The 21,262-nt window shown below is 42.5% G+C and overlaps 1 protein-coding gene across 1 annotated transcript; it reads left to right on the top strand.

Moving 5' to 3' along the window:
- The first annotated feature begins 932 nt into the window (after window positions 1-932).
- INO80C (INO80 complex subunit C) lies at window positions 933-21,024 on the top strand. The gene is made up of 5 exons (XM_045527609.1): window positions 933-1,207; window positions 10,821-10,931; window positions 12,033-12,144; window positions 13,111-13,178; window positions 20,672-21,024. Exons 1-5 carry the CDS (start codon window positions 1,052-1,054, stop codon window positions 20,801-20,803), a joined length of 579 nt encoding a protein of 192 aa, XP_045383565.1. The 5' UTR covers window positions 933-1,051; the 3' UTR covers window positions 20,804-21,024.
- The last annotated feature ends 238 nt before the right edge of the window (window positions 21,025-21,262 follow it).

The raw sequence follows: 21,262 nt of genomic DNA, 5'->3' as shown, positions 1-21,262 counted from the left end.
ATGTCAGTAACCGTATTGCTCGTTTCCCTAACTGCTCTCTCTCACCTCTAAGTCATTCTGCAGCCTATTTCTTTCAAATATCCAGATTTATATATATGACTTTCCTGTATCAGAACACAGTAGCTTCCAACTAGTCACTTCAGGGAGTTCATTCATTTATTAATCACTTCATTAAAAAAATACTTATAAGGTACCAATGACTTGCGAGGTACTGTGACTGGGGACTGATAAGTCAACGAGACATAACCGGCCCTCCCCTCATAGAGATTACATTCTAACAGGAGCCAAAAAAGACATTAACCACCCAATTATAAACCATTTAGTAATGTCATAAAGGTTCTGAATAAGCATAGGGTAGAATGGGGCAAAGAACAAGGCGGGGGGCACTGAAATTCATAAGTAGGTTTTAAGCAGATCTGTGACTTTCCTGATATATGTATTTAACATTTTGTCTGCGTATACATTTGTAGGGGTGGGGGTGGGGGTGGGGGTGGAAGCAAAGCTTCCATGCTCAAAGGGACCTGTGACTCCTAAAGACTAAGTACCACTCTACCCTTCAAGTCCACTTGGGCACTATTTATACACAAACTTCTGCGTGGGAAGGCAGCGACCAAGAGTAAGGCTCATAGCTTGGCCATCTGTCTAGTCCACTGAGAAGACCCTACTGTTACTATTACAGACATGAAAAATGATCAACCTTCTGCTTTAATGTGAGAAAAGATAACATGATTATAAATTATAAAAAACGTAGTTATTTAAAATGATCGGGAGATGTTCTATTCCTCTACCACTGGGCATTTCCAAGCCCGTGCCCCAGGGGCCAGGTTCGGAGCGCCTAAGTAGCAAGATATAGCCGCGCTGACACCTTCCCGGCCTGACAGAATAGGATGCTCCGAGCTCCGCCTTTTAGATTGCACCAAGAGAAGTCAGAAAGCTTGGGGAGTCCAGGCCGGGTTTTCAAGCGCCAAGACGGAAGTAACAGCGAGCCGGAAGTTCCAGGGCCCGCCCTGGGAAAGAGGTGGGGGGGAACAGGAGGAAGACTAAGGGCGGGATGGCAGCTCAAATTCCAATTGTGGCCACCACTTCCACTCCCGGGATAGTCCGGAACAGCAAGAAGAGGCCGGCCAGTCCCTCCCACAACGGCAGCAGCGGCGGGGGCTATAGCTCTAGTAAGAAGAAAAAAACGTCCGCCTCTAGCTTTGCGCAGGTACGCCATCGCGCTCCTAGCCTGCCCCCGCGCGTGCGCGGAGCGGGAGGGGCGGGGCCGGGGCCGAGCGAGGGCGCGTGCGCAGGGCTGGGTGGGGCGGAGCCGAGCGAGGGCGCGTGCGCAGGGCCGGGAGGGGCGGAGCCGAGCGAGGGCGCGTGGGCAGGGCCGGGAGGGGTGCGTGCCGCCTCTGGTGCCGAGATACCTTGCTGGCGCATGGTGTAAATGAGTAGTTTTTTCCTTAGCTTGGGCACGGAGCTTTGGTTAAAGAATTCCTTGTCTTGTATAGGGAGGAGACAGAAAAGGAGGTGGGAAGGTTATTACTGACTTAGTAGAAGGGCCGCCCCTTCCCATCGAAGTCGTGTTTAGGGCGAGGCCCAGGACTTTTCTGAGTGTCATTCATAAGTGACCGTGTCTCCCCCTTGTCCATTCTACAGGCATTTACCAAGTGTCTTTGACGTGCATAGCTCCCTAATGTCCTACATGGATGCACACAAAGATGTGTTGATACATATGACTTCTCTCATCCTGAGCAAAGTGCTTTTTTGACCCTCAGTTTCCCCATCCTAAAGTGGGTTTGGGCCAGATGCAGTGGCTCACACCGGTAATCCCAGCACTTTTCGGAGGATTGCCTGCAGCCAGGAGTTCTAGACCAGCCTGGGCAACAGAGCGAGACCCTGTCTCTACAGGAAATAAATAAATAAATAAATAAAGTGGGTTTGGTCTTTCCTCATGGGGGTTTTAAGGGATATGAAATAATGTTTGTAAATCACTGATCTCAGCGCTTGGCTCAGGCGTCAGGGCATCTGGGCAATCTAGGCTCCACAATTCCAGCAAAGGATTTTCAGCAGAGTGGCTTGATTAGATTAGTGTTTTCTCTGGCTCCTGCATTTTATTCAAAGCAATAAAAGAGTGTAGATGGAGTGTGTTACGTTGTGCTCCTCAGCATATGGTGTGGTATCATTCACCCAGCCAGCAGCTGTTCTAGAATATTAACTACCTGTCCTTTCTTCCATAGGTAATTGGTAGTGTTTTTTTTTCCTTTGTAGTACTTTATTGAGTACTACAGTACTCAATTACATACGGTACAATGCACAAATCTTAAGAATAACATATGTATACACGTATGGCCATCACCCAGATAGAACATTTCTAAGAGTCCAGAAAATTCCCTGGGGACCCTTTCTTGTCAGTACTCTCTTACCTCCCTGACAGAGGAAACTACTGTTCTGCCATCTCTCACAATAGATTGACTTTGTCTGGTTTCAAACATAACGTGAGTTATCACACAGAACATGCTCTTTTGTGTCTGTCTGGGTCCCTTTTTAAAACAATGTTTTTGAGAGTCATTCATTCAGTATATCTGATGCATTGTGTAAACATACCATACCTGATAGACATTAGAGTTGTTTACAGATTTTGGCTGTATGCATAAGCTGCTCTGAACATTCTTATACAAGTAGTAGACATACGCTTTCATTTCTCTTGGGTAGTAGTGGAATTGCTGGGTCAGAGGTAGGCACACACGTTTAACTCAGAAACTATTAAACAGTATTTCCCAAAGTGGTGGTACTATTTTTGCATTCTCACCAGCAAAGTATGAGAGTTCCAGTTGCTCTATATCCTGAACAATATATAGCATTGTCAGTCTTTTTAAATTTTAGCCATTCTGTTGAGTGTATAGTAGTAGCTCATTGTTTTAATTTGTTTCTTGGATGGCTAATGATATCAGTCACCTTTTTGTATGGTTATTGACCAATCCAAAATCTTTTGTGAAGTGCCTGATGATTTTTTCTAATAAAGCTTTTTAAAATTATTGATTTGTAGGAGTTCTTTATTCTTGATTGGAGTCCTTTGCCAGATAAATGCATTTGAGTACTTTCTCCCAGTATGCAAATGGTATGTTTTGATATCCAGTTGTTTCAGGACCAAGGAATATAGTCTGTACATATTGGGAGGGACCACTGTTTTGACCCCAAAGGTGACATTGATCAATTCCCCCTACAACAAGCTTCAGAGAGTGGCCAGACGCCTTCAGCAGGCTGGAAATTCCTAATCAATATGATGGCAGTCACAACTCTGATGGCCTCAGGGGTCTCGCTGAGGGGAAGGCTGCCTAGATGCTCCCTTGGGGTCTTCTTTATGTGAGCCTCTGGAGAGGCTAGAAGAACAGGACATTTCCTGAAATAGTGAGTTCTTTTTTCTCTTCTTGTCTTAAACCCAGCTGGTGTTTAGCTAAAGATGTGTAACAGCCAGTTACCCCATTTCCACCCTTATGAGAAAGGAAAAAACTTGGCTTCTGTCTCCGGGAAGGAGTCTTAGGTTTTTCGTCTTGCTCTAATCCTTCCACCCTGGCCCCCTGTTCCACAGCAAATGCAGGCATTAGCACAGTACTGCCCTGAGGGCTGCCTGGAATCTTCCTGAGGTGACTCTCATCTGTGTCCCTTGCTTAGCTTTCCTGTTCTGTTTCAGTTCAGTTCAATCAGCAAGAATTTATTACACTATGTTTCTGTCATGTCCCCAGCAATATATTTAAGACATTTCAAAGGGTTATAGCTTGTCCCCACTCTACCAAAAATCTCCCAGGAGGAGATGATGATGTACATACATTGTATTAGTTTTCTATTGCTGCCATTACAAATTACCACAAATTTAGTGACTGAAATAACACCCATTTATTAGTTCATGATTCTGTAGGTCAGAAATCTCGGTATAACGTGACTGGTACTCTGCTTAGGGTACCACAGAGCTGAAATCACTGTGCTGGCTGGGCTGAAGACTCTGGGGAAAAATTTGAGTTCAGGCTCGTTCAGGCTATTGGCAGAATTCTGTTCTTCTGGGGTGGTAGGCCTGTGGGTCCCTGTCTGCCAGACCCTACGCATGTCCCTTGCCACATGGCCCTGTCCATCTTCTGAGCTGGCTGTGGAGAATATCCCTTGTGTCCAGTCCTTCTCATGCTTCAGATATCTCAGACTTCTCTTATTGCTGACCTCTGGACTCAGATTTAAAGGATTTATGTGGCCAGGCATGGTGGCTCATGCCTATAATCCCAGCACTTTGGGAGGCTAAGGTAGGAGGATTTCTGGGAGTTCTAGACCAGCCTGGGCAAAATAGTGAGACTCCCATCTCTACAAAAAGATAAAAAAATTAGCCAGATGTGGTGGCATGCATCTATAGTCCTACTATGCCTATAGCTTACTCAGGAGGCTGAAGCAGGAAGATCACTTGAGCCCAAGAGTTTGAGGTTATATAACAGAGTAGTCACCCCTTCTGCCATAGGTATGGAAGGGAAATATTGACATTGGGGAATATGTAACAGAGGGAATGGCCTGAAAAAACTGCAAAAATATTTTCTGTCTCTTTAAAACATCCTCCACTCCTTGAGAATTAAAACCTACATCCCTGCCTCAGGCCAGTGGTTGGGAGGGGCAGGGTAAGTCTTTTGTTCTTTGTGCTACAGGAGGTGGCTGGCTCAGCCCAGACTGGTGGAGGGAGGTCCTGGGTGGGGGTCAAGGGATTGTCTTCAGCAGAGATGGTATGATCAGAATCACCAGCTGTAGTTGAATAGCAATTGCCTGAAGCTGAGAACCCAGCCTTTAAAAGGTCTGTATTTGTGCTTATTATTATTAGGACGATGGCATTTCAGACAAGAGTCTCCATCCTCCTCCTTTGCCGACAGAGTAATAAACTTCTCTTTCCTTCTCCTCAAACCACTTGTTCCTTTTTTTCTGATGCAGCCTCAGGGACAAGTGCCTTGAGCTTTCGGTAACAGTTACAGTGAGCTATGATTGCACCACTGCATTCCAGCCTGGGCAATAGAGCAAGACACCATCTCTAAAAAAAAAAAAAAAAAAAGGCACTATGGACTATGTGATTAGGGCAGGCCCACCTGGATAATTGCCTGTGTTTAAGGTCAGTTGATTTGAGACCTTAATTACATCTGCAAACCCCTTCACAGCTGTACCTAAATTAGTGTTGGCTTGAATAACTGGGAGAAGGTGTGTGTACGCCAGAGGTGGGGAACTTTGGTGGGGGAGTGTCTTGAAATTCTACCTATCACACATACAAAACAATCAGAAAGACATAGTAATTTCTAACCTTGAGCCAAAGCTAATTATAGGTATTGTCTCATGTTGGTGCCCTATTGTGGCAGGACACATGGAGATGAGTACTCAGTGTGGTGATGGTAGTCAAAGGAGAGGTGGGGAGGCAGAGGAACTCGAGGTTGACTTTGAGGGTTGGTGGCTTTATATGGGAAAGCATCCCAGGCTCAGAGCTGTACACGTGTAAAATTAATGCAGATTTCCCAAGGTTTCATCAGTGGGGATGTAAGTGTTTTTCTACAAATGATTGTATTTCTTGAGTTAGAAGAGATTTTATAGATCTTTTACCACCTGTTTTCCTACTTCAGTAATTTCAGCTATATTGTTTCTTAAAGAAAAGAAAAGCATGTAAAACTTTCATGGACTTTTAAAATTTACAAAGGGTATTTACATAGAACATTAGAGTGCTTTTCAAGATTGTTGAAAATAACTGATATAATGAGTTCTTAAGGTGAGTTTTACTTTCCAGAAATATACATGCTGTTTCTAAAGTAAAATTGAGTGCATAGTTGAAATTTAAGGATGCTTAGAAATTTAAATGTTTAGAATTCCTCAGGAGTTGAAGAGAATATTTTTGATCTAAAAGTATTCTTAGGAAAGTATTTATAGAAGTCTCTTTTCTTTTTTTTTTTTTTTTTTTGAGACAGGGTCTCTCTGTTGTCCAGGCTGGAATACAGTAGCACAATCATAGCTCACAGCAACCTCAAACTCTTGGGCTCAAGTGATCATCCCCCTCAGCCTCCTGAGTATCTGGGACTACAGGCACACATCATCATACCTGGCTAATTTTTTATTTTATTTTTTGTAGAGATGGGGTCTTGCTATGTTGCCCAGGCTGGTCTCAAACTCCTGGCCCCAAGCAATCCTCCCCCCTTAGCCTCCCTAAGTGCTGGAATTATATGCATAAGCCACCATGCCTGGCCTGGAAGTCTCCTTTATATCAGTCTTAGGAAATAGTATAGTATTAAATGGTTTAAAAGTACAAAAACAATTTAGTTTTATTATTCCATCAAGATGGATCTTTAGTTCAGCAGAAATTACTATTAAGTGTTTATGCACACTAAATTGTACAAATTATCTTAGAATTATAATTCTATGTGTGGCTTTGTATTTTCAGTGTAACTGGTGTAAGTATTGATTAATAAAGTCATGAAAGTGCAGTCCTCCATTCATTCTGGTTGTGTTACTTTGAAAGGGTTAATGTTGAGTTGGTGGGTAGATAACTATACTAAAGTAAAAGAAATAATGATTATCAATGAATTAATACTTATTGAGTATTTACTATATGTGCCAGGCACTATTCTAAGCACTTTCTAGGTACTATGTCATTTAATCCTCCAAACAACCTCTGTGAGTTGTTATTTTCATTTTACAGATAAAAAGACTGAAGGCAGAGAGAGGTTAAGTAACTCACCCAAAGTCACACAGCTAAGTGGTAGAGGCAGCATTCAAACTCAAGGAGGCTGTCCAGAGTCTGCATTCTTTTTTCTTAACTGCCTCTCTTGATATCACTCTATCAATTTCTGCATTGGAAAATGTACTAATTAGATCAGTGATATAAATAAATTCATGGTGCAGATAAATGCTTTTTGGGGGGATTCTACTGGATCTATATAGGACAATTTAGACTTTTCAAATGCCAATTAAAGTTGTTAAAATTTACTGAGAAACCAAATTAATCTGTAGACTGAGAGTTACTTGATAGACTTTTGATTTGTGATGATTAATAAGCAGTTAATAAAACATCTAAAGTTGAGAGGCAGCAGTTGCCTCTCTAGAAAGATAGTGCAGAGTGGAGGTGAGAATAGAATCTTCAATAACTGGAGGCAACCAGAGAATGCTGGACTAATTTGGTTTATTCATTCAAGAAAATACTCATTCTGCCCCAACTTCTGCAAAAAAAAATTATGTTAATCTTAAGTCTTAAAAGCTATTCTTTTCTATTTTTAAAGTTACTTTTTTCCATTTTTAAAGCAGACATAAAAAGTCACCCACGCTCCTTCCCCAATAACTACTATAATTTGTGTTTTTTAGATGTAGATATAATTTTTCATAATTGTATTTGGTGCATAACATTGTGTACCCTGTTTTTTATTTAGGATTATTTTCTGAACATTTTTCTACGTTGATAATCTTCTCAATTAGACTTTAAAAAGTCTAATCGACTTTTATGACTAATTGACTGCATGATGTTCCAAGGAAGAAAGTGTTATAATTAATTTATTTTATTGAATATTTAGGTCGATTTTAATGAATATTTAGGTTGCCTCTTGCATTTTTGCTGTTTTGAGTAACCCTATAGTAACTCTGCAGTTTTCACTACAGTCAGCTATTTGAATCTAGAATACTATTTAGATAGATTTAACTTGGCATTTGAGTTTTCAGGGATAAGACAAAAGACGTTTTTCTCCTTTCTTTGTAACCACAGAGAGAATGCTCAAATTATCCTTAAGTCTGAGTCAGAGTCGAGCAGGCTGCTGCCTGGAGAAATGAAGCCGTTTATTTGGGCTTCACAGTTGGGCAGAGACCGGCTGGGACCCCAGGCCTTGCTGACTGCGGTCTGTTAGCGACAGACATGTGCTTCTTTAGTAGCAGGTTGGGTTTCTGTTCTCTGGGACTTAAATCAGCTGTCTCAGTGCTGCAAAGAGGGGAAAGCCCTTAGCTAGGCATTTCTTCTCTCCTCTTCTTCAGGGTGTTCATTTCTCAGAGTGGGACAGTTCAGTGTCTTGGTGTTAATAGGAATATGGGAACTAGACATCATTTTAAATTTTATTTTATTGCATCCCGAGCCTTACAGACTTGATCTTCTCTTTGACTAAATAGAGGTGTCTCCCTCTCATCCTGACATTGGTAGACACAGGGGTCTCAGCGGGGCTGATGCCAGGGGAAAGGAAGAAGGAGGGTGTAGTAACATGGGGGAGGGGGCGGGGGACAGGAAAGAAAAGCAGAAAAGCAGTTCTGGCCTAGGTGGGAGTGTCTGGTTAGTGAGGGGAGGGAGCCCTCCGCCATTTCAGAGGCAGGAGGCAGCTCTGGAATTGGGGGTGGCTCAGCTCATGTCAAGGTGACTTCCTTTCTTTGCTTGACCTCTCAGTGGGCATCTGGCCCTGCTGACAAGGGAAGAGCAGAGGACAGAGAGAGAAGCCAGCAGGAGGGATCCGTTTTGAAAATCAGCACTTCAGCTCATCCCTTTCATTCTCTTCTGGACTCTTCTCTAGCTGGCTGCCTGCCTTGGCTGCCACAGACTCTTGACTCTCTTCAGACCACCTCCCCTTGCTCTAAGCAGATGCGCTTGTCCCATGGCCTTTCTCCCCGGCAGAACTTGACTGTCCAACCCCCGCTGACTTGCCGAGGTACCTGCTTTCCTGAGTGGCCTCTGGGGAAGCCCCACCTGCCCGAATGTCACTGAGGCTCCTCTGTCTGGCGGTGCCCTCGCAGCTCTCCCGGGGGCCTTGGAGCTGAAAGCCAATGTCAAAAGAATCGCTGTATTCCTTTCCTTTCAAAGGGCACACAGCATCTTTGAGCTTCCCCACTGGGAATCAGTGAAGAGGAATAAATTGAAAGGAAGAAATACGGTCTTTGAGCATTTCTGGAGTGGAAGAAAAAGCTAACTCCACTGCCCGGGGACAGGGCCCTGGGAGCTGGGCAGGTCTGTGGACGTTCTGTCATCGTTGTCAGAGGCCTTGGGGCTGGCTTTAGCCTTTCCCTGTAGTATCTCCTCTCTGCTTCTTTAGCAGTTTAGTTTGGTTTTTTCTCCCAGATGGAAACAGTGTTGTATGAGAAGTCATATTCTTTATGAAAAACTCAGACAATAAAGTAGAAACTTAAAGCATATCTGGCCCCAGGAAATCTCTTTCATATTCTGCCTGTTTTCCCTGGACTAGACTCTTGAGTTGTTCCCAGCCGTGTTGGTTTTTCTCTTTTGATGTGATGCCAGCTGGGTAGTTCTTAGGGTTGTTTATCTCTCTCTCTCTCTCATTTAATTTAGGCCACTCTGCAGGCCAGCCTCCCCAACTGTCCCCGGGCAGGAGTAACCTTGTGGCACAGCCCCCTGAACTGTTGTTAGATTCCTTGAGAGAATGGCCTCCTTCCATCTTCTGACAGTGGTGGCTGTCCTGGGACCTGCCCACCTCGTGTTCCCTCCAGCCGGGAGGCCTGGGCTTTCTCCTTTGCCCTGCACCTCAGCTCAGGGCTTTCTCCTTAGCCCCTATACCTCAGCCTCTTGAGCAAAGTCACAGCCTCAGGCTCATTTGCTGTCTTGACAGCTGGGTGTGCCCCAGGGGAGAGCACTGTATTTTTTTTTTAAATCCTCTAAATATTTCAGTGTGAATTTGCTAAAACCAAAGGCACTCTCTTACCTGCAACTGTTAGGAAACCCGGTGGATGGGGGTGGGTGAGGGGAGAGTGTGAACAGAGGAGAGGGAGCCCAGGCCCGTGTGCAGAGGCCTGGAGAGCAGTCTGGGAAGGTGTTTGAAGAGAGACCATTCTGAATTTTATCAAATCAGCGAATGGACTTTGATGCAACACTGACACTTCATGTACAGACCTTATCTGGTCCAAGACCCAACCCAGGGTCACACGTTGTATTTAGTTGTCACACCGTTTTAGTCTCCTGTAATTCGGCACAGTTCTTCCATCTTTTTCTTTCATGACCTTGATACTGTTGAAGAGTACCAGCCACTTATTTTATAGAATGTTCCTCAATTTGAGCCCCTCTGACATTTCCTCAAGATTTGGGTTATACATTTTTGGCAAGATTGGGAAGTGATGCTGCCTTGTCCTCAAGGCATCGCATTGTGGCACACGATGGCAGTGTGGCCTGTTACTGATGGTGTTAGCTTTGGGCACTTCATAAGGTGGTGTCTGCCAGGTTTCTCCATGGCACAGTTATTCGTTCTCTGTTTGTATTGAAATGTCTTGTGGGAGATACTTTGAGACTATGTAAATATCCCATTTGTCTTCATACTTTTGCCAACCACTTTAATGTGCATTGATGGCTTTTGTCTGAAACAGTTATGATTGTGATGGTTGCCAAAGGGTGATTTTTCTAATTCAAATCTTCATTTCTTCTACATTTATTAATTAGAATCCTACTGTGAGGTGGAACTTTATCTTCTTTCCCATTCATTTATTCATTTTAAAAAATTTTTTCAATTTTTATTTTTTTTTCCAGAGATGGGGTCTCACTATGTTGCCCAGGCTAGAGTACAGTAGCTGTTCACAGGTGCCATCATAGTGCATTGTAGCCTCGAACTCCTGGGCTTAAGCAATCCTCCCACCTCAGCCTCCCAAGTAGCTGGGACTACAGGACATTTATTCATTTTTAAAAATCAGTATTCATATCATGGGTTCTTATTTTATTCTATGGGTTATAATCTATTACTAGCTATATTCATTCATTCTTTCGTGAATTTATTCATTTGGAATAGCAAATAGCATCTTATGTCTGTGGAGAGCAGAGGAGAGGATCTCAGCTAGAAGAAACTAACTTCAGACTGTTCTTATTACGTTTTAAGGGTATCGGCATAGATGCCATGAGTGAGAATAAAATGGTGCCCTCTGAGTTTAGCACCGGACCTATGGAAAAAGCTGCCAAGCCTCTGCCATTTAAGGATCCCAACTTTGTGGTAAGCATCTAAGATATTAGATAAATAAAAAGCCAAACAACCACACCTTGGCCTCTGCTCTTGCTGGGCCTGTGGCCGAGGTGGCACTGGCATCTTCTCCCTTGGTCCAAGTTGCCGCCTTGTCCCCGTGGGCTGTCATGGGAGGGATGGGGCTGGAGAAGGGTCTTTTCTGCTGATCTCACCGTGTGCCAGCCCTCAAGGATTTGGGGTCCTTTGTGGAATTCACTAAAGGATACTCTCTTGAAGGTGGGGTCATTTCCATGATGACTGTTCCCCTTTGCCTTTTCTCTGGTCTTGCATAAATTTCAGGTGAGGCTTGACATGTTTAACTAAAAGAAGAGTGCTTCCTCATGAGTTTAAGTAAATCTAAGCTGTTATGCTGTGAAGTGGAAATAGGATACTGTTCCTTTCATTCTTGAGAGATATAACAAATTATAGCAATTCAAATTATACCATTAAAAGCATATTTTTTATGAATCAGTTTTGGGACTACAATATTGGAGTGTCTGTAACAGATTTTGGTATTCTTTCCCACTTTATTCTGTCATCTTTGTAGGGAAAAAAAAAGAAAAAACAAGATTTCCAGAAGGCTTGCCATGCCCTGGCTGGGGCTTACCCAGCTTTCCCCAGATCCTCAGTAATTTGCAAGGCAGAAACTTACCCTCAGAAGGGGGTTTAGGGCGGCAGTCATGAGTTTAAATCTGACTGTGTAGTAAATTTGCTTATTTTAAAGTGATGAGAAATTTGTGAGTGAATTCTACAAAGTTAGACCCAAAAAAGGATTTGGTTTTTTATGTACGTGTAAAAAAGTAGCTTTTTATTTCTACTCCAGCACTAACTCACTCCAGGGTTTTGACAGTCCAAACTCTTTGTGTGTGTGTGTGTGTGTGTGTGTGTGTGTGTGTGTGTGTGTGTGTGTGTGTGTGTTTTAACTAGGATTAACGTGTACAGTGAAATACTTTTTAAAAATGTCTCAGGGGTACAAATGATTGCTGACAGAACGAGAGGTACATTTACACTTGTGATTAAGCATAAATGTCAGATTCTCAAATGGCAGTCTCCATTGATTTTTGTTTCTTCTAATCCGTGTTTTAATTCAAGCACTCTGGCCATGGTGGTGCGGTAGCTGGCAAGAAGAACAGAACCTGGAAGAACCTGAAACAAATTCTCGCTTCCGAAAGGGCATTGCCGTGGCAACTGAACGATCCGAACTGTGAGCTGTCTAGAGCCTCCCATGTGTTTATAGTGTTCAGACTAGGGACTTTCTTACAACAAACCCACATTATTTTATTGTGTTTGCCTTATTATAGGAAACAATGTTTAGCTTGAGAATTTTATAGTGGCAATAATCCTGGGATATTATGTATCTGTTTTCTCATAACTGTATCTGTATTGAACCTGTTTGTTTCTGTTATCTTGGATGTGTGATTTTAAGTGTCATTGTTAACATTTCAGACGGGGGAAATAGCTCTTGATAGGATAATATTGGTGTTTCTATTAGCCAAACGTCTTATTTGAAAATCTACTTTTAAAATTTGTTTCCAGGAACAAGTATATTGCCAGATTTAGGAAGGTTCCTGAGAGCAAGCTTAAAGGCCAACTGTTTTATTCTCTGAGCCAGTGTTTTGCAGAGTAAATGCTTTATGCTTTGCTATGTTCAAATTTATATAAAACACTTTGTATTTTCTATTCAAATTCATTGGAAAGTCCAGGTTCAAAGTTCCCTTAGTCCCTTGTCTCACTGTACTTTCATGGGGGTGACTCAGATGGGGGTGACTCAGCTGGGTGACAAGTGAGCTAGTCAGTCGTCTGGGTGTGGACATGGCAGTGTCTGGATGCACAGATCTAATTGGTTTCATCACCGTCAGCCCACGTTGCATGAGACTGTGAAAATAGCTTGTGGGCAGATGAGCTTTCCGGTGGCTCTGTTAGAATATGGGGTCCCTGGTGACAGGGCAGGGCTAGATTTGGAGCCTGCACTTGGTCTATGACGTACTACTGCGTTATTTCTAGGACTCCTCCCCTGTGTCTCTGGTTAATCTCCAGAGAAGTCTGTGAGTACTTAATCTCAAAGGAAAATTTCAGGAATATTATCAAACATGATTTTAGGGAAAAAGAGAAAGGACTTGAATGTTTTAAGGCCAGTTTAGTTATATTTTTCTTTTTCTTTTTTCCCCAGACTTTAGTATTGATGCTCCTCCATCCTTTAAACCAGCCAAGAAGTATTCTGATGTTTCAGGTCTTCTTGTGAGTATATCTCTATATCTTGCAACATTAAGTTGAAAAGAAGATTTCTAATTAGACGGTGTTGAACATGAGCCACGCTAGTCCTGCCAGGAGCCCGTATACAATGAATGTGTTTGTGTGGCGTGTCCATGCTGCACACCGGTGGGTCCACGTGGGCAGCCTGGGTGGACGATTGCACCAGAAAGCAGGAGACCCGAGTTTCACTTCCTTTTCCTCTGCTAGTTAACTATTAATATATGAGATAACATGAAACCAACTACGTATTTCTTTCTTTATTGCTGAAGTTTTAAAAACCTGTGTTTTAGATGATGATTGTACTTAAAAAAAACAATATTTAAACTTCTCTAAATATGTATAAAGAGGCATTTTGGCCAAAGGTAGTGACTTATTTTTAACCATCACACTCCTTTCCCAAATGAAATCTTTTACAGAATCCAACACATAAAAAACCTGGAGCCACCTGCCCACTGTGGTCCTGGGTGGATCTGATCCTCTGTCCCCTGCCCCACTACCCACCACCACAGTTACCCTCAAGTGCTTCTGGGGAGCACGGTTTGGAAACTACTGGTGTAGCTGGACGAGTGGGAAGTAGACAAGTTCCTGAAGCTCCGGAACCTCAGAGCACCCCGTTTCCTTCTTTGCAGAATGTGGATACGGTGCAGAACCTGTTAAGACACTTTGAACTCAGCTCTTTAATTCTTTTTTCATCTCCAGTAATTTTGGAAGATGGACTTTTCCTCATAACTATAGAATAATGAAGCATACCACTTTTTAAACTCATATATACATCATTTAGCTACTTTACTCCAACTTCTGTAACGAACTGACCAAATTAGTTATATGCAGTGCATTAAACAAAGGAGACTTGCCTCCTTTGTCATTATGTAATATCCGTCTTTACCACTGAGAACATTCATTGTTCTGAAGTCTGCTCTGAAATTAATACAACTACCCCAGCTTCCTTTTTGTTCATGTGTATATGGTATATCTTTCTTGACCTTTTTACTTTTAAATTACCTATATCTTTATATTTAGAGTGACTTTGTTGTTGAAAGCATATTATTGGGTCATGCTCTGACTTTTAACTGTGGTCTTAGGTTATTCACATTTAAAGTGATTGTTGATATGATTGGACTTAAATCTACCATCTTGCTCATTATTTTCATTTCTTCCATTTGTGTTTGTTTATTCCTCTTTTTCTGCCCTCAGGATTTAATTGAGCATTTTCAAGGAGACTATTTTTTGAATAGTTTTAGATTTAGGGAAAAATTGAGAAGATAGTACAGAGAGTTCCCATATAACCTAAACTTAGTTTCTGCTATTATTAACATCTGTGGTATATTTATTACAATTAATGAACCAATAATGATATAGATTATTAACTAAAGTCCATAGTTTGTTCAGATTGCCTTAGTTTTTACCTAATGCCCTCTTTTCTGTTCCAGGATCTCATTCAAGATACCGTGTCACATTTAGTCATCATGTCTCCTTAGGCTCCTCTTAGCTGTGCCAGTTTCTTAGATTTTCCTTGTTTTTGATGATCTTGACAGTTTCAAGGAGTACTGGTCAGGTATTTTGTAGGATGTTCCACTATTGGAATTCATCTCATGTTTTTCTCATGATAAGACTGGAGTTAATTGAACATTTACAAATTTTATTTATTTTCCTATTGTTTATACCTCTTTTTAAAAAATTTGAATGGTTGCCCTCATGTTTACAATGTACATTTTAAAATAATCTGGTTCTATATTCATTTATTAAAAAAAATTTTCTTTTTTGGGGGGACCACATGAAAGTTAAAAAAATTTTTTTAACAAGGATTCTCAGAGAACAGCTGAGTCTATTTTCAAATAGTGAACCACTTCATATGTAGTGTGAGGGTCTTATAATAGTCAGTTTCCAATTCTAGTCTCCCATTCTTTGTTGTCATATTGTTTACTTTTATATATACTATAAACACAAAATACATTGCTATTAGTTTGTGCTTCAGACAGCTATCTTTTAGAACAATAAAAATAAGAATAAATGAATTTTCTTTTACATTCATTTTATTCTATTTCCAGCTGTTTTCATTTTTTTGTGTACATCCAGGTTGCAATCTGATATCATATTCTTTCTACTGGAAGAACTTCCTTTGCATTTCTTATAGAGTAGATCTGCTGCTAATAAATCCCTTCATTTCTTTGTTTTAGCTGAAAAAGCCTTTATTTCTCCTTCATTTTTGAATGATATTTTTAATGAATATAAAAGTCTGGGTTGATGGTTTTTTCTTGCATCACTTTAAAGATGTCACTGTTTAAATGTTGTCTTTTTGCTTCCATGGTTTCTGATGGGAAGTTTAGTATAATTCTTACCTTTGTTACTCTCTACAAATGTTTCCTTTTTATTTGACTGCCTTTAAGATTGTCTCTTTGTATTTTATTTTCAGCAGTTTGAATAGGACTCTAGGTATTTTTCTGGTATTTATCCACTTGATGTTCCCTGAGTTTCTTTGGATTGGGATTGGGTTTGGTGCCTGTCAAGAATTTTGAAAAATTCTTGGCCATCATTTCTTCAAATATTTCTTTTGCTCTGTCTCTCTTCTTCTGAGATTCCAATTATGTTTGTGTTAAACCATTTAATAGTATCCCATAACTCTTGGATGCTCCATTCTATTTTTGTTTTTTAACTCTTATTTCTTTTGGTTCAGTTTGGGTGGTTTCTATTGATGTGTCTTCAAGTTCTTTCCTTATTGTAATGAGTATACCAATGAACCCACTGGAAGCATTCTGCATCTCTAGTGCTGTTTTTTAATTTCTAGCTTTTCCATTTGATTATTATAGTTTCTATGTCTCTAATATAATAACTTTCTAGTCTTGCGTGTTGTCTCACCTTTAACTCCTTTAACGTATTAATTGTAGTTATTTTAACTTTCCTGTCTGATAATTTCCAATGTCATATTCTGGTCTGGTTCTGGTGATTTCCTTGTCTTTTAAGACTATTTAGTCATTTATATACATATATATATACACACACACATATATGTATATGTATATATTTTTTTAAGTCCTCGAACATATTTATAATAGCTGCTTTAAAGTGGTTATCTGCTATTTCCAACATTAGGTTCATCTTGGCCAGTTTCTATTGACTCCTTTTTTCTTAACCATGGGTCACATTTTCCTGTTTCTTTGCATATCTACTAGTTTTTTATTGTGTACTGGACATTGTGGATGACACTTGGTAAAAATTCAAGATTCTGTTCTTTCTGTGAAGAGTATTGATTTTTTTTTTCCTATAGGTGGCTAAATTACTGACTGATTACCTTGAATGGGTGTAGGCTTGATTTTATACTTTGTTAGGACAGGTCTGTGGAAAGCCTAAGATGTTTCCCAAACTCCTTTAACTTAGTTGCGCTTAACCTCTAAGCTCTTTATCCTCTGCCAATCCTATTGAAGTTTGATGTTAGGCTTTGTTTTGGTGGGAATAGAATAGGCCTTACTCAGGGGCATGGTTTTTACTCCTAAGCTGTGGCCTTTCTGGTGTCTTAGCTGGGTGCCTGAAGTGTTATAGAGATCTCTCCACCTTGGCCGGGCTAGAACTTCAGCAATTCCCAGCGCTGCTCAGCAAGATTTGTGTAGTCTTGCCCAGCCCATGGTTCTGGACTCACGGGGAATCCCAAGCAAGCACTTTGCCCCACTGCCAGTGCAGCACCCTCTTCTGGTGCTCAGCGGTGCAGATTCGAGCTACTTTAGTAGCCCCTGACTCTGGTCTCTGCCTCCCCAGCTGAGTGGGTCCGCTGCGGTCTGCTCGAGCTCCAGCTCCCTGCCCCGTGGGCAGGAAATGGTCACCGGCAGACCGAGTTGGGGTGATCACCAGGCTTACCTTGTGAGCCTCTCTTCTCTCAGGCATTGCAGTCTTGTGCTACCTCTTGTCTATTGCCTGAAAATAGTTGCCTCGTATATTCGACCCATTTTAATAATTGTTTATGGTAAGAGAACTAATCTGGCACCAGTTATTCTGTTTTGGCCCAAAGTGGAAATCTCTCCCTGTGTCATTTTGAGCTTGTGGAAACCATGGTTTATGGCCAGACTTGGACGGTGGCTCCTTAGAGTGTCAACTGTTTCCTCACCATTGCAGGCAGTTCATCTGCTACTACAATGGTTTTCACACTTTAGGAGGCATGAGAATCATTTTGGGAAACATTATTCCAGGCCCTTTTATGCCATCACCAAAGGACTTGTCATGGTATAAATATATGACCTAAAACCTCTTACCCACTGCATGTAAGAATTAAGAAATTCTGAATGTACAAGGAACTCCACCAAATCATTGAAGGACAATCCCATAGAAGAATCAGCATAAAGGATATGAATAGGCAATTACAAGAGAGAAAATGTAGATGGCCAATAAATGAGTATTTAACCTCACTGGTAAGTAAGAAAAAGACTCATCAAACAGAGAAGAAATTAAGATGTTTGATTATACATTTTGGCATCAACATAGGGAAATAAATATCTTCATACATTGCTATTTTGAGGTGGGAATGTACATTGGCACAGCTTCTTTGGAAGACAATTTGGCACTATCTATTGAGACAAAAAAAGCAAAAGCCTATGGCCCAGCAATTTGCCTTGTAGGCAGCTCCCTAGAGAAATAGTGTGCATGAAGAACTTCATGCAGAAATGCCTATGAGAGACTGTGTTAGCAAAGCGCTGGAAGCAACATAAAGGTCTATTACTGGAGGTATTTTCCTAATATTCTGTGAGCTCAATGCATATATAACAACATGGATAGACTCCTAAGATACATTGTTGATTGAAAGATGCAAAGTAGTATAAATAGCATGGTGCCACGTAAATAAGAATTGACACACCCTCACAAAAAAAAAAAAAACTGGGTAATTTCTCTGGTGTGTTTATATTTGTGTGTAAGGGTATACATTAAAAAAGTCTGGAAGGATGCCCACCTAGCAGTGGTTTCCTCAGGGGAAGGCAAAGGACTTCTGGATGATAGATGGGAGTAAAGGGAGATTTTAGTCTGATCTGTGATGTTTTCTTTTAATTTTTTTTTTTTTAGAGGAGAACATGTTCATCTGCTACCTGTATAATTTAAAGTTACATAATTAGAAAGTAAAGCCCAGCTGATGTTTACACTGACACACACCTGTTCCCAGCCAGCCACGGGACTGTGCTTGGGCTTGGCAGGAGGGCATGCAGGGTCACACCTGTGTTCAGCCCTCCTTGCAAAGCCGGGGAAGTGCGGTGACTCTGGGTGAGATGGGCGAGCTGTGAATACCGCCTGCCACCCCACAGCAGGGGGGACTGACGCTGTTTGCTGACTGCCCTCTGGGAACACAGCTTTAGCTTGTTTCTTCTGGGCTCGAGGGATGAAATCCAGAGGAGGGTGGGCTGTAGGCATGAAGTTCTTTTCAACTCTGGGGTGTCACTTGGCATCCCCGCTTCTGTCCAGAATACTGGATGCTGGCCCCTGGGCCAGGTCCAGTCTGTCCAAGTTTTTGTTGGTAACCTTTCTGTTGGTGCCCTGGGATCTCTGTATTCTGCCTTGTTTATCCAGCAGCCTTCTTGGCAGTGAAGTCTGAACTCGGGCGGGCCGGCTCAGCCCAGTTTGGTGGTGGGAGGGAGGCGGCCACAGAGATGGAGCCAGGCTGAGGCCGGTTCATACATGGAGGCCAGAAAATCCAAGCCAGACGCACATGCCCGCGCTCTGCTCGGAACTGCAGGGCAGCCTCCCCTGCCAGCTGGTTGATCTAACTTCCTCACGGCCAGGAGCCCTCAAAAGAGACATGTCACTGTTTTTCTAAGTAAGCCTTTCCTTCCAACACCTTAAAGGAAACGTGGTACAGAAAGGTAACATCTAGATCACACCAAAGGATCAGAGTTTTATTTTATGTAGAGCTTTAACTGATCCTAGCTTTTAAGGAATAATCCCATTTTCCCAACACAGCAGTTAAATACATTAGGGAGATCCTCAGTGGTAAAACTGAAGGCTTTTTGGAGCATGAGAAAACTATGACTAAGTTCCCTTCAGCTTGTTGCTTCTTTATTGTGACTGGCCTCCCTTATTAAACCACAGAATTACCGTGCGTCTCGCTCCACACAAAGATGATCAGCCTTACGGTAGACAATCCGCACTTGAATAAGTGTTATCTGTCTAGACTTTAATGGCATCTTTTATAATTTTTTTAAAGGAGCTCAGAATGACTCACCCTCATGCTTTCTGTTTCAAACTCTGTAGCAGCCGTGTGCTTTGAGGAATATAGTAAGTGAATTATTTTTCTCCCCTTTGCACGTGGGAAAAACAGAGACCAAAAGAGAATTTTGGTATGTCTTGGAAACAGGTTCTCTTTTCTGGGTTGGTCCCAATCGTCTGTTTGTTTGTTCATTCATTTATTCATTCGTTCGTCATTCTTTGCACAAACCCCGACTGAAGGCCCACTGTGCACTCCATGTTGCCCTGGGAGCCAGTCTGCTACGATAAGCAAACCACAGGGTTCCTGTCTCACGGAGCCTCCCAGCCTAGAGTCATGAAGATAAGGAACTGCTAAGCGACAGAGATAAGCATTCCACTAGCAGAGATCTGTGGTGCAGTGAAAGTGGAGGAGGGTCCTGAGCTCCTGTGGGGGCACAGATAGGCTTCCCTGGGGCAGTGGCTCTGGGGCTGAGTCCTGAAGAATGAGCAGGTGATTACTGAGCAGAGTGGGCCAGGGTTGGGGCCCCTGCCCAGGAAAGGGCAGATGGCGCACGACAAGAGGGAGAGACTTAGAGGGCGAGGTAGTTGGAACCAGGGAGTGGGGATGTGTGACCAAGGAGGAGGCTCAGGAGGAAGGAGGGCCCAGAGCTGAGGAGCCACCGAGGACTTGGGCCTTTGTCCCAAGAGCAGAGGAGCCATTTTGAGAGGTTTTATGCTGAGGAATGCACGATCAGAATTGCTAGTTCCCAGGTGACCCTGGCTGCGGTTGCAGGAGGGCAGTCCTTTCCAGCCGGAAGGGTGGGGGTGGGTGGCCAGTGCTGCACTGCAGCGTGGCCCAGGGAGGCGTGGAAGTGGCATGGCGGGGGCAGCAGAAGAGCTGGAGAGGAGTGCACTGGAGGTGAGAGGGTGCAGGGGAGAGGGGTGCGTGCCCACTGTGCTCAGGGTCAGCTCCTGCCTTGAGGAACACAGACCTGGAGCGCTTGTTGGAAGGAGGCAGGAGGGATGACGACCATCATGAATTCAGTCTTGGGCCTGTTGCTTGCAGCCCTTGAGGTGCCAAGAAGAGTCCTAGAGTCTAGTGGTTGATCCTGTTCCTCCCGTCCATACCCTGACGTGTGTCTCAAGTCTGAGGAGGTGCAAGTCTGTGCCACCCTGAGCGATGTAGTGTTCTTGGTGACAGAAAAAGACATAATGAAGATATATTTCACTTTCAGTAAAATAGAAACAAAATGTTCAAATTTGCACTTGAACTTAAAATATCACCACCACTCTGCCCTTCCCTGTGCCTGTTTCCCACCCAGGCCAATTACACGGACCCTCAGAGCAAACTGCGGTTCAGCACCATCGAAGAGTTCTCCTACATTCGGAGGCTGCCATCCGACGTCGTCACCGGCTACCTGGCCCTGAGGAAGGCCACAAGCATCGTTCCCTGAGCCTGAGAAATGGAGATGAAGTGGAAAACTATTTCAAAGGCAGACTTTGGACTCGCGATTTTGTTTCGTGGAAATAAACTCATTCTGCCGTCATTCTGAAAATGCCAGTGCTGTGCCTTGGAAAGAATGTTTGGCTTTAATTTAAGGGTTTTTTTTTTCCCCCCTATGTTTTCTCTCCAAGTGTGATATTTCCTGTTGAATTAAATTATACTTCAGTTGTCGCTTCGAATAAAGTTGTTTGACAAGAAAATAGGATAAAACTCAACTTTTAATTTAACCCAAGTAAGTCCTTGAATTTTTGTTTCAAAGTTGTGAACTCTCATTTAACACATTTGATTGAAGACTCTACATTGAATCCATTATTCCTGATCCTGGTGTCTCCCTTTTTTGAGCATGTTAGTCTTTTCTCTGGTCAGAATGCTGGGAAGAGGTCCACAATTGGGTCCGGGGAAGAAAGAG

The sequence above is a fragment of the Lemur catta genome, chromosome 16, assembly GCF_020740605.2.
Source record: "Lemur catta isolate mLemCat1 chromosome 16, mLemCat1.pri, whole genome shotgun sequence".
Classification (NCBI taxonomy): Eukaryota; Metazoa; Chordata; class Mammalia; order Primates; family Lemuridae; genus Lemur; species Lemur catta.
This window is presented reverse-complemented; position numbering and strand designations above follow the sequence as displayed.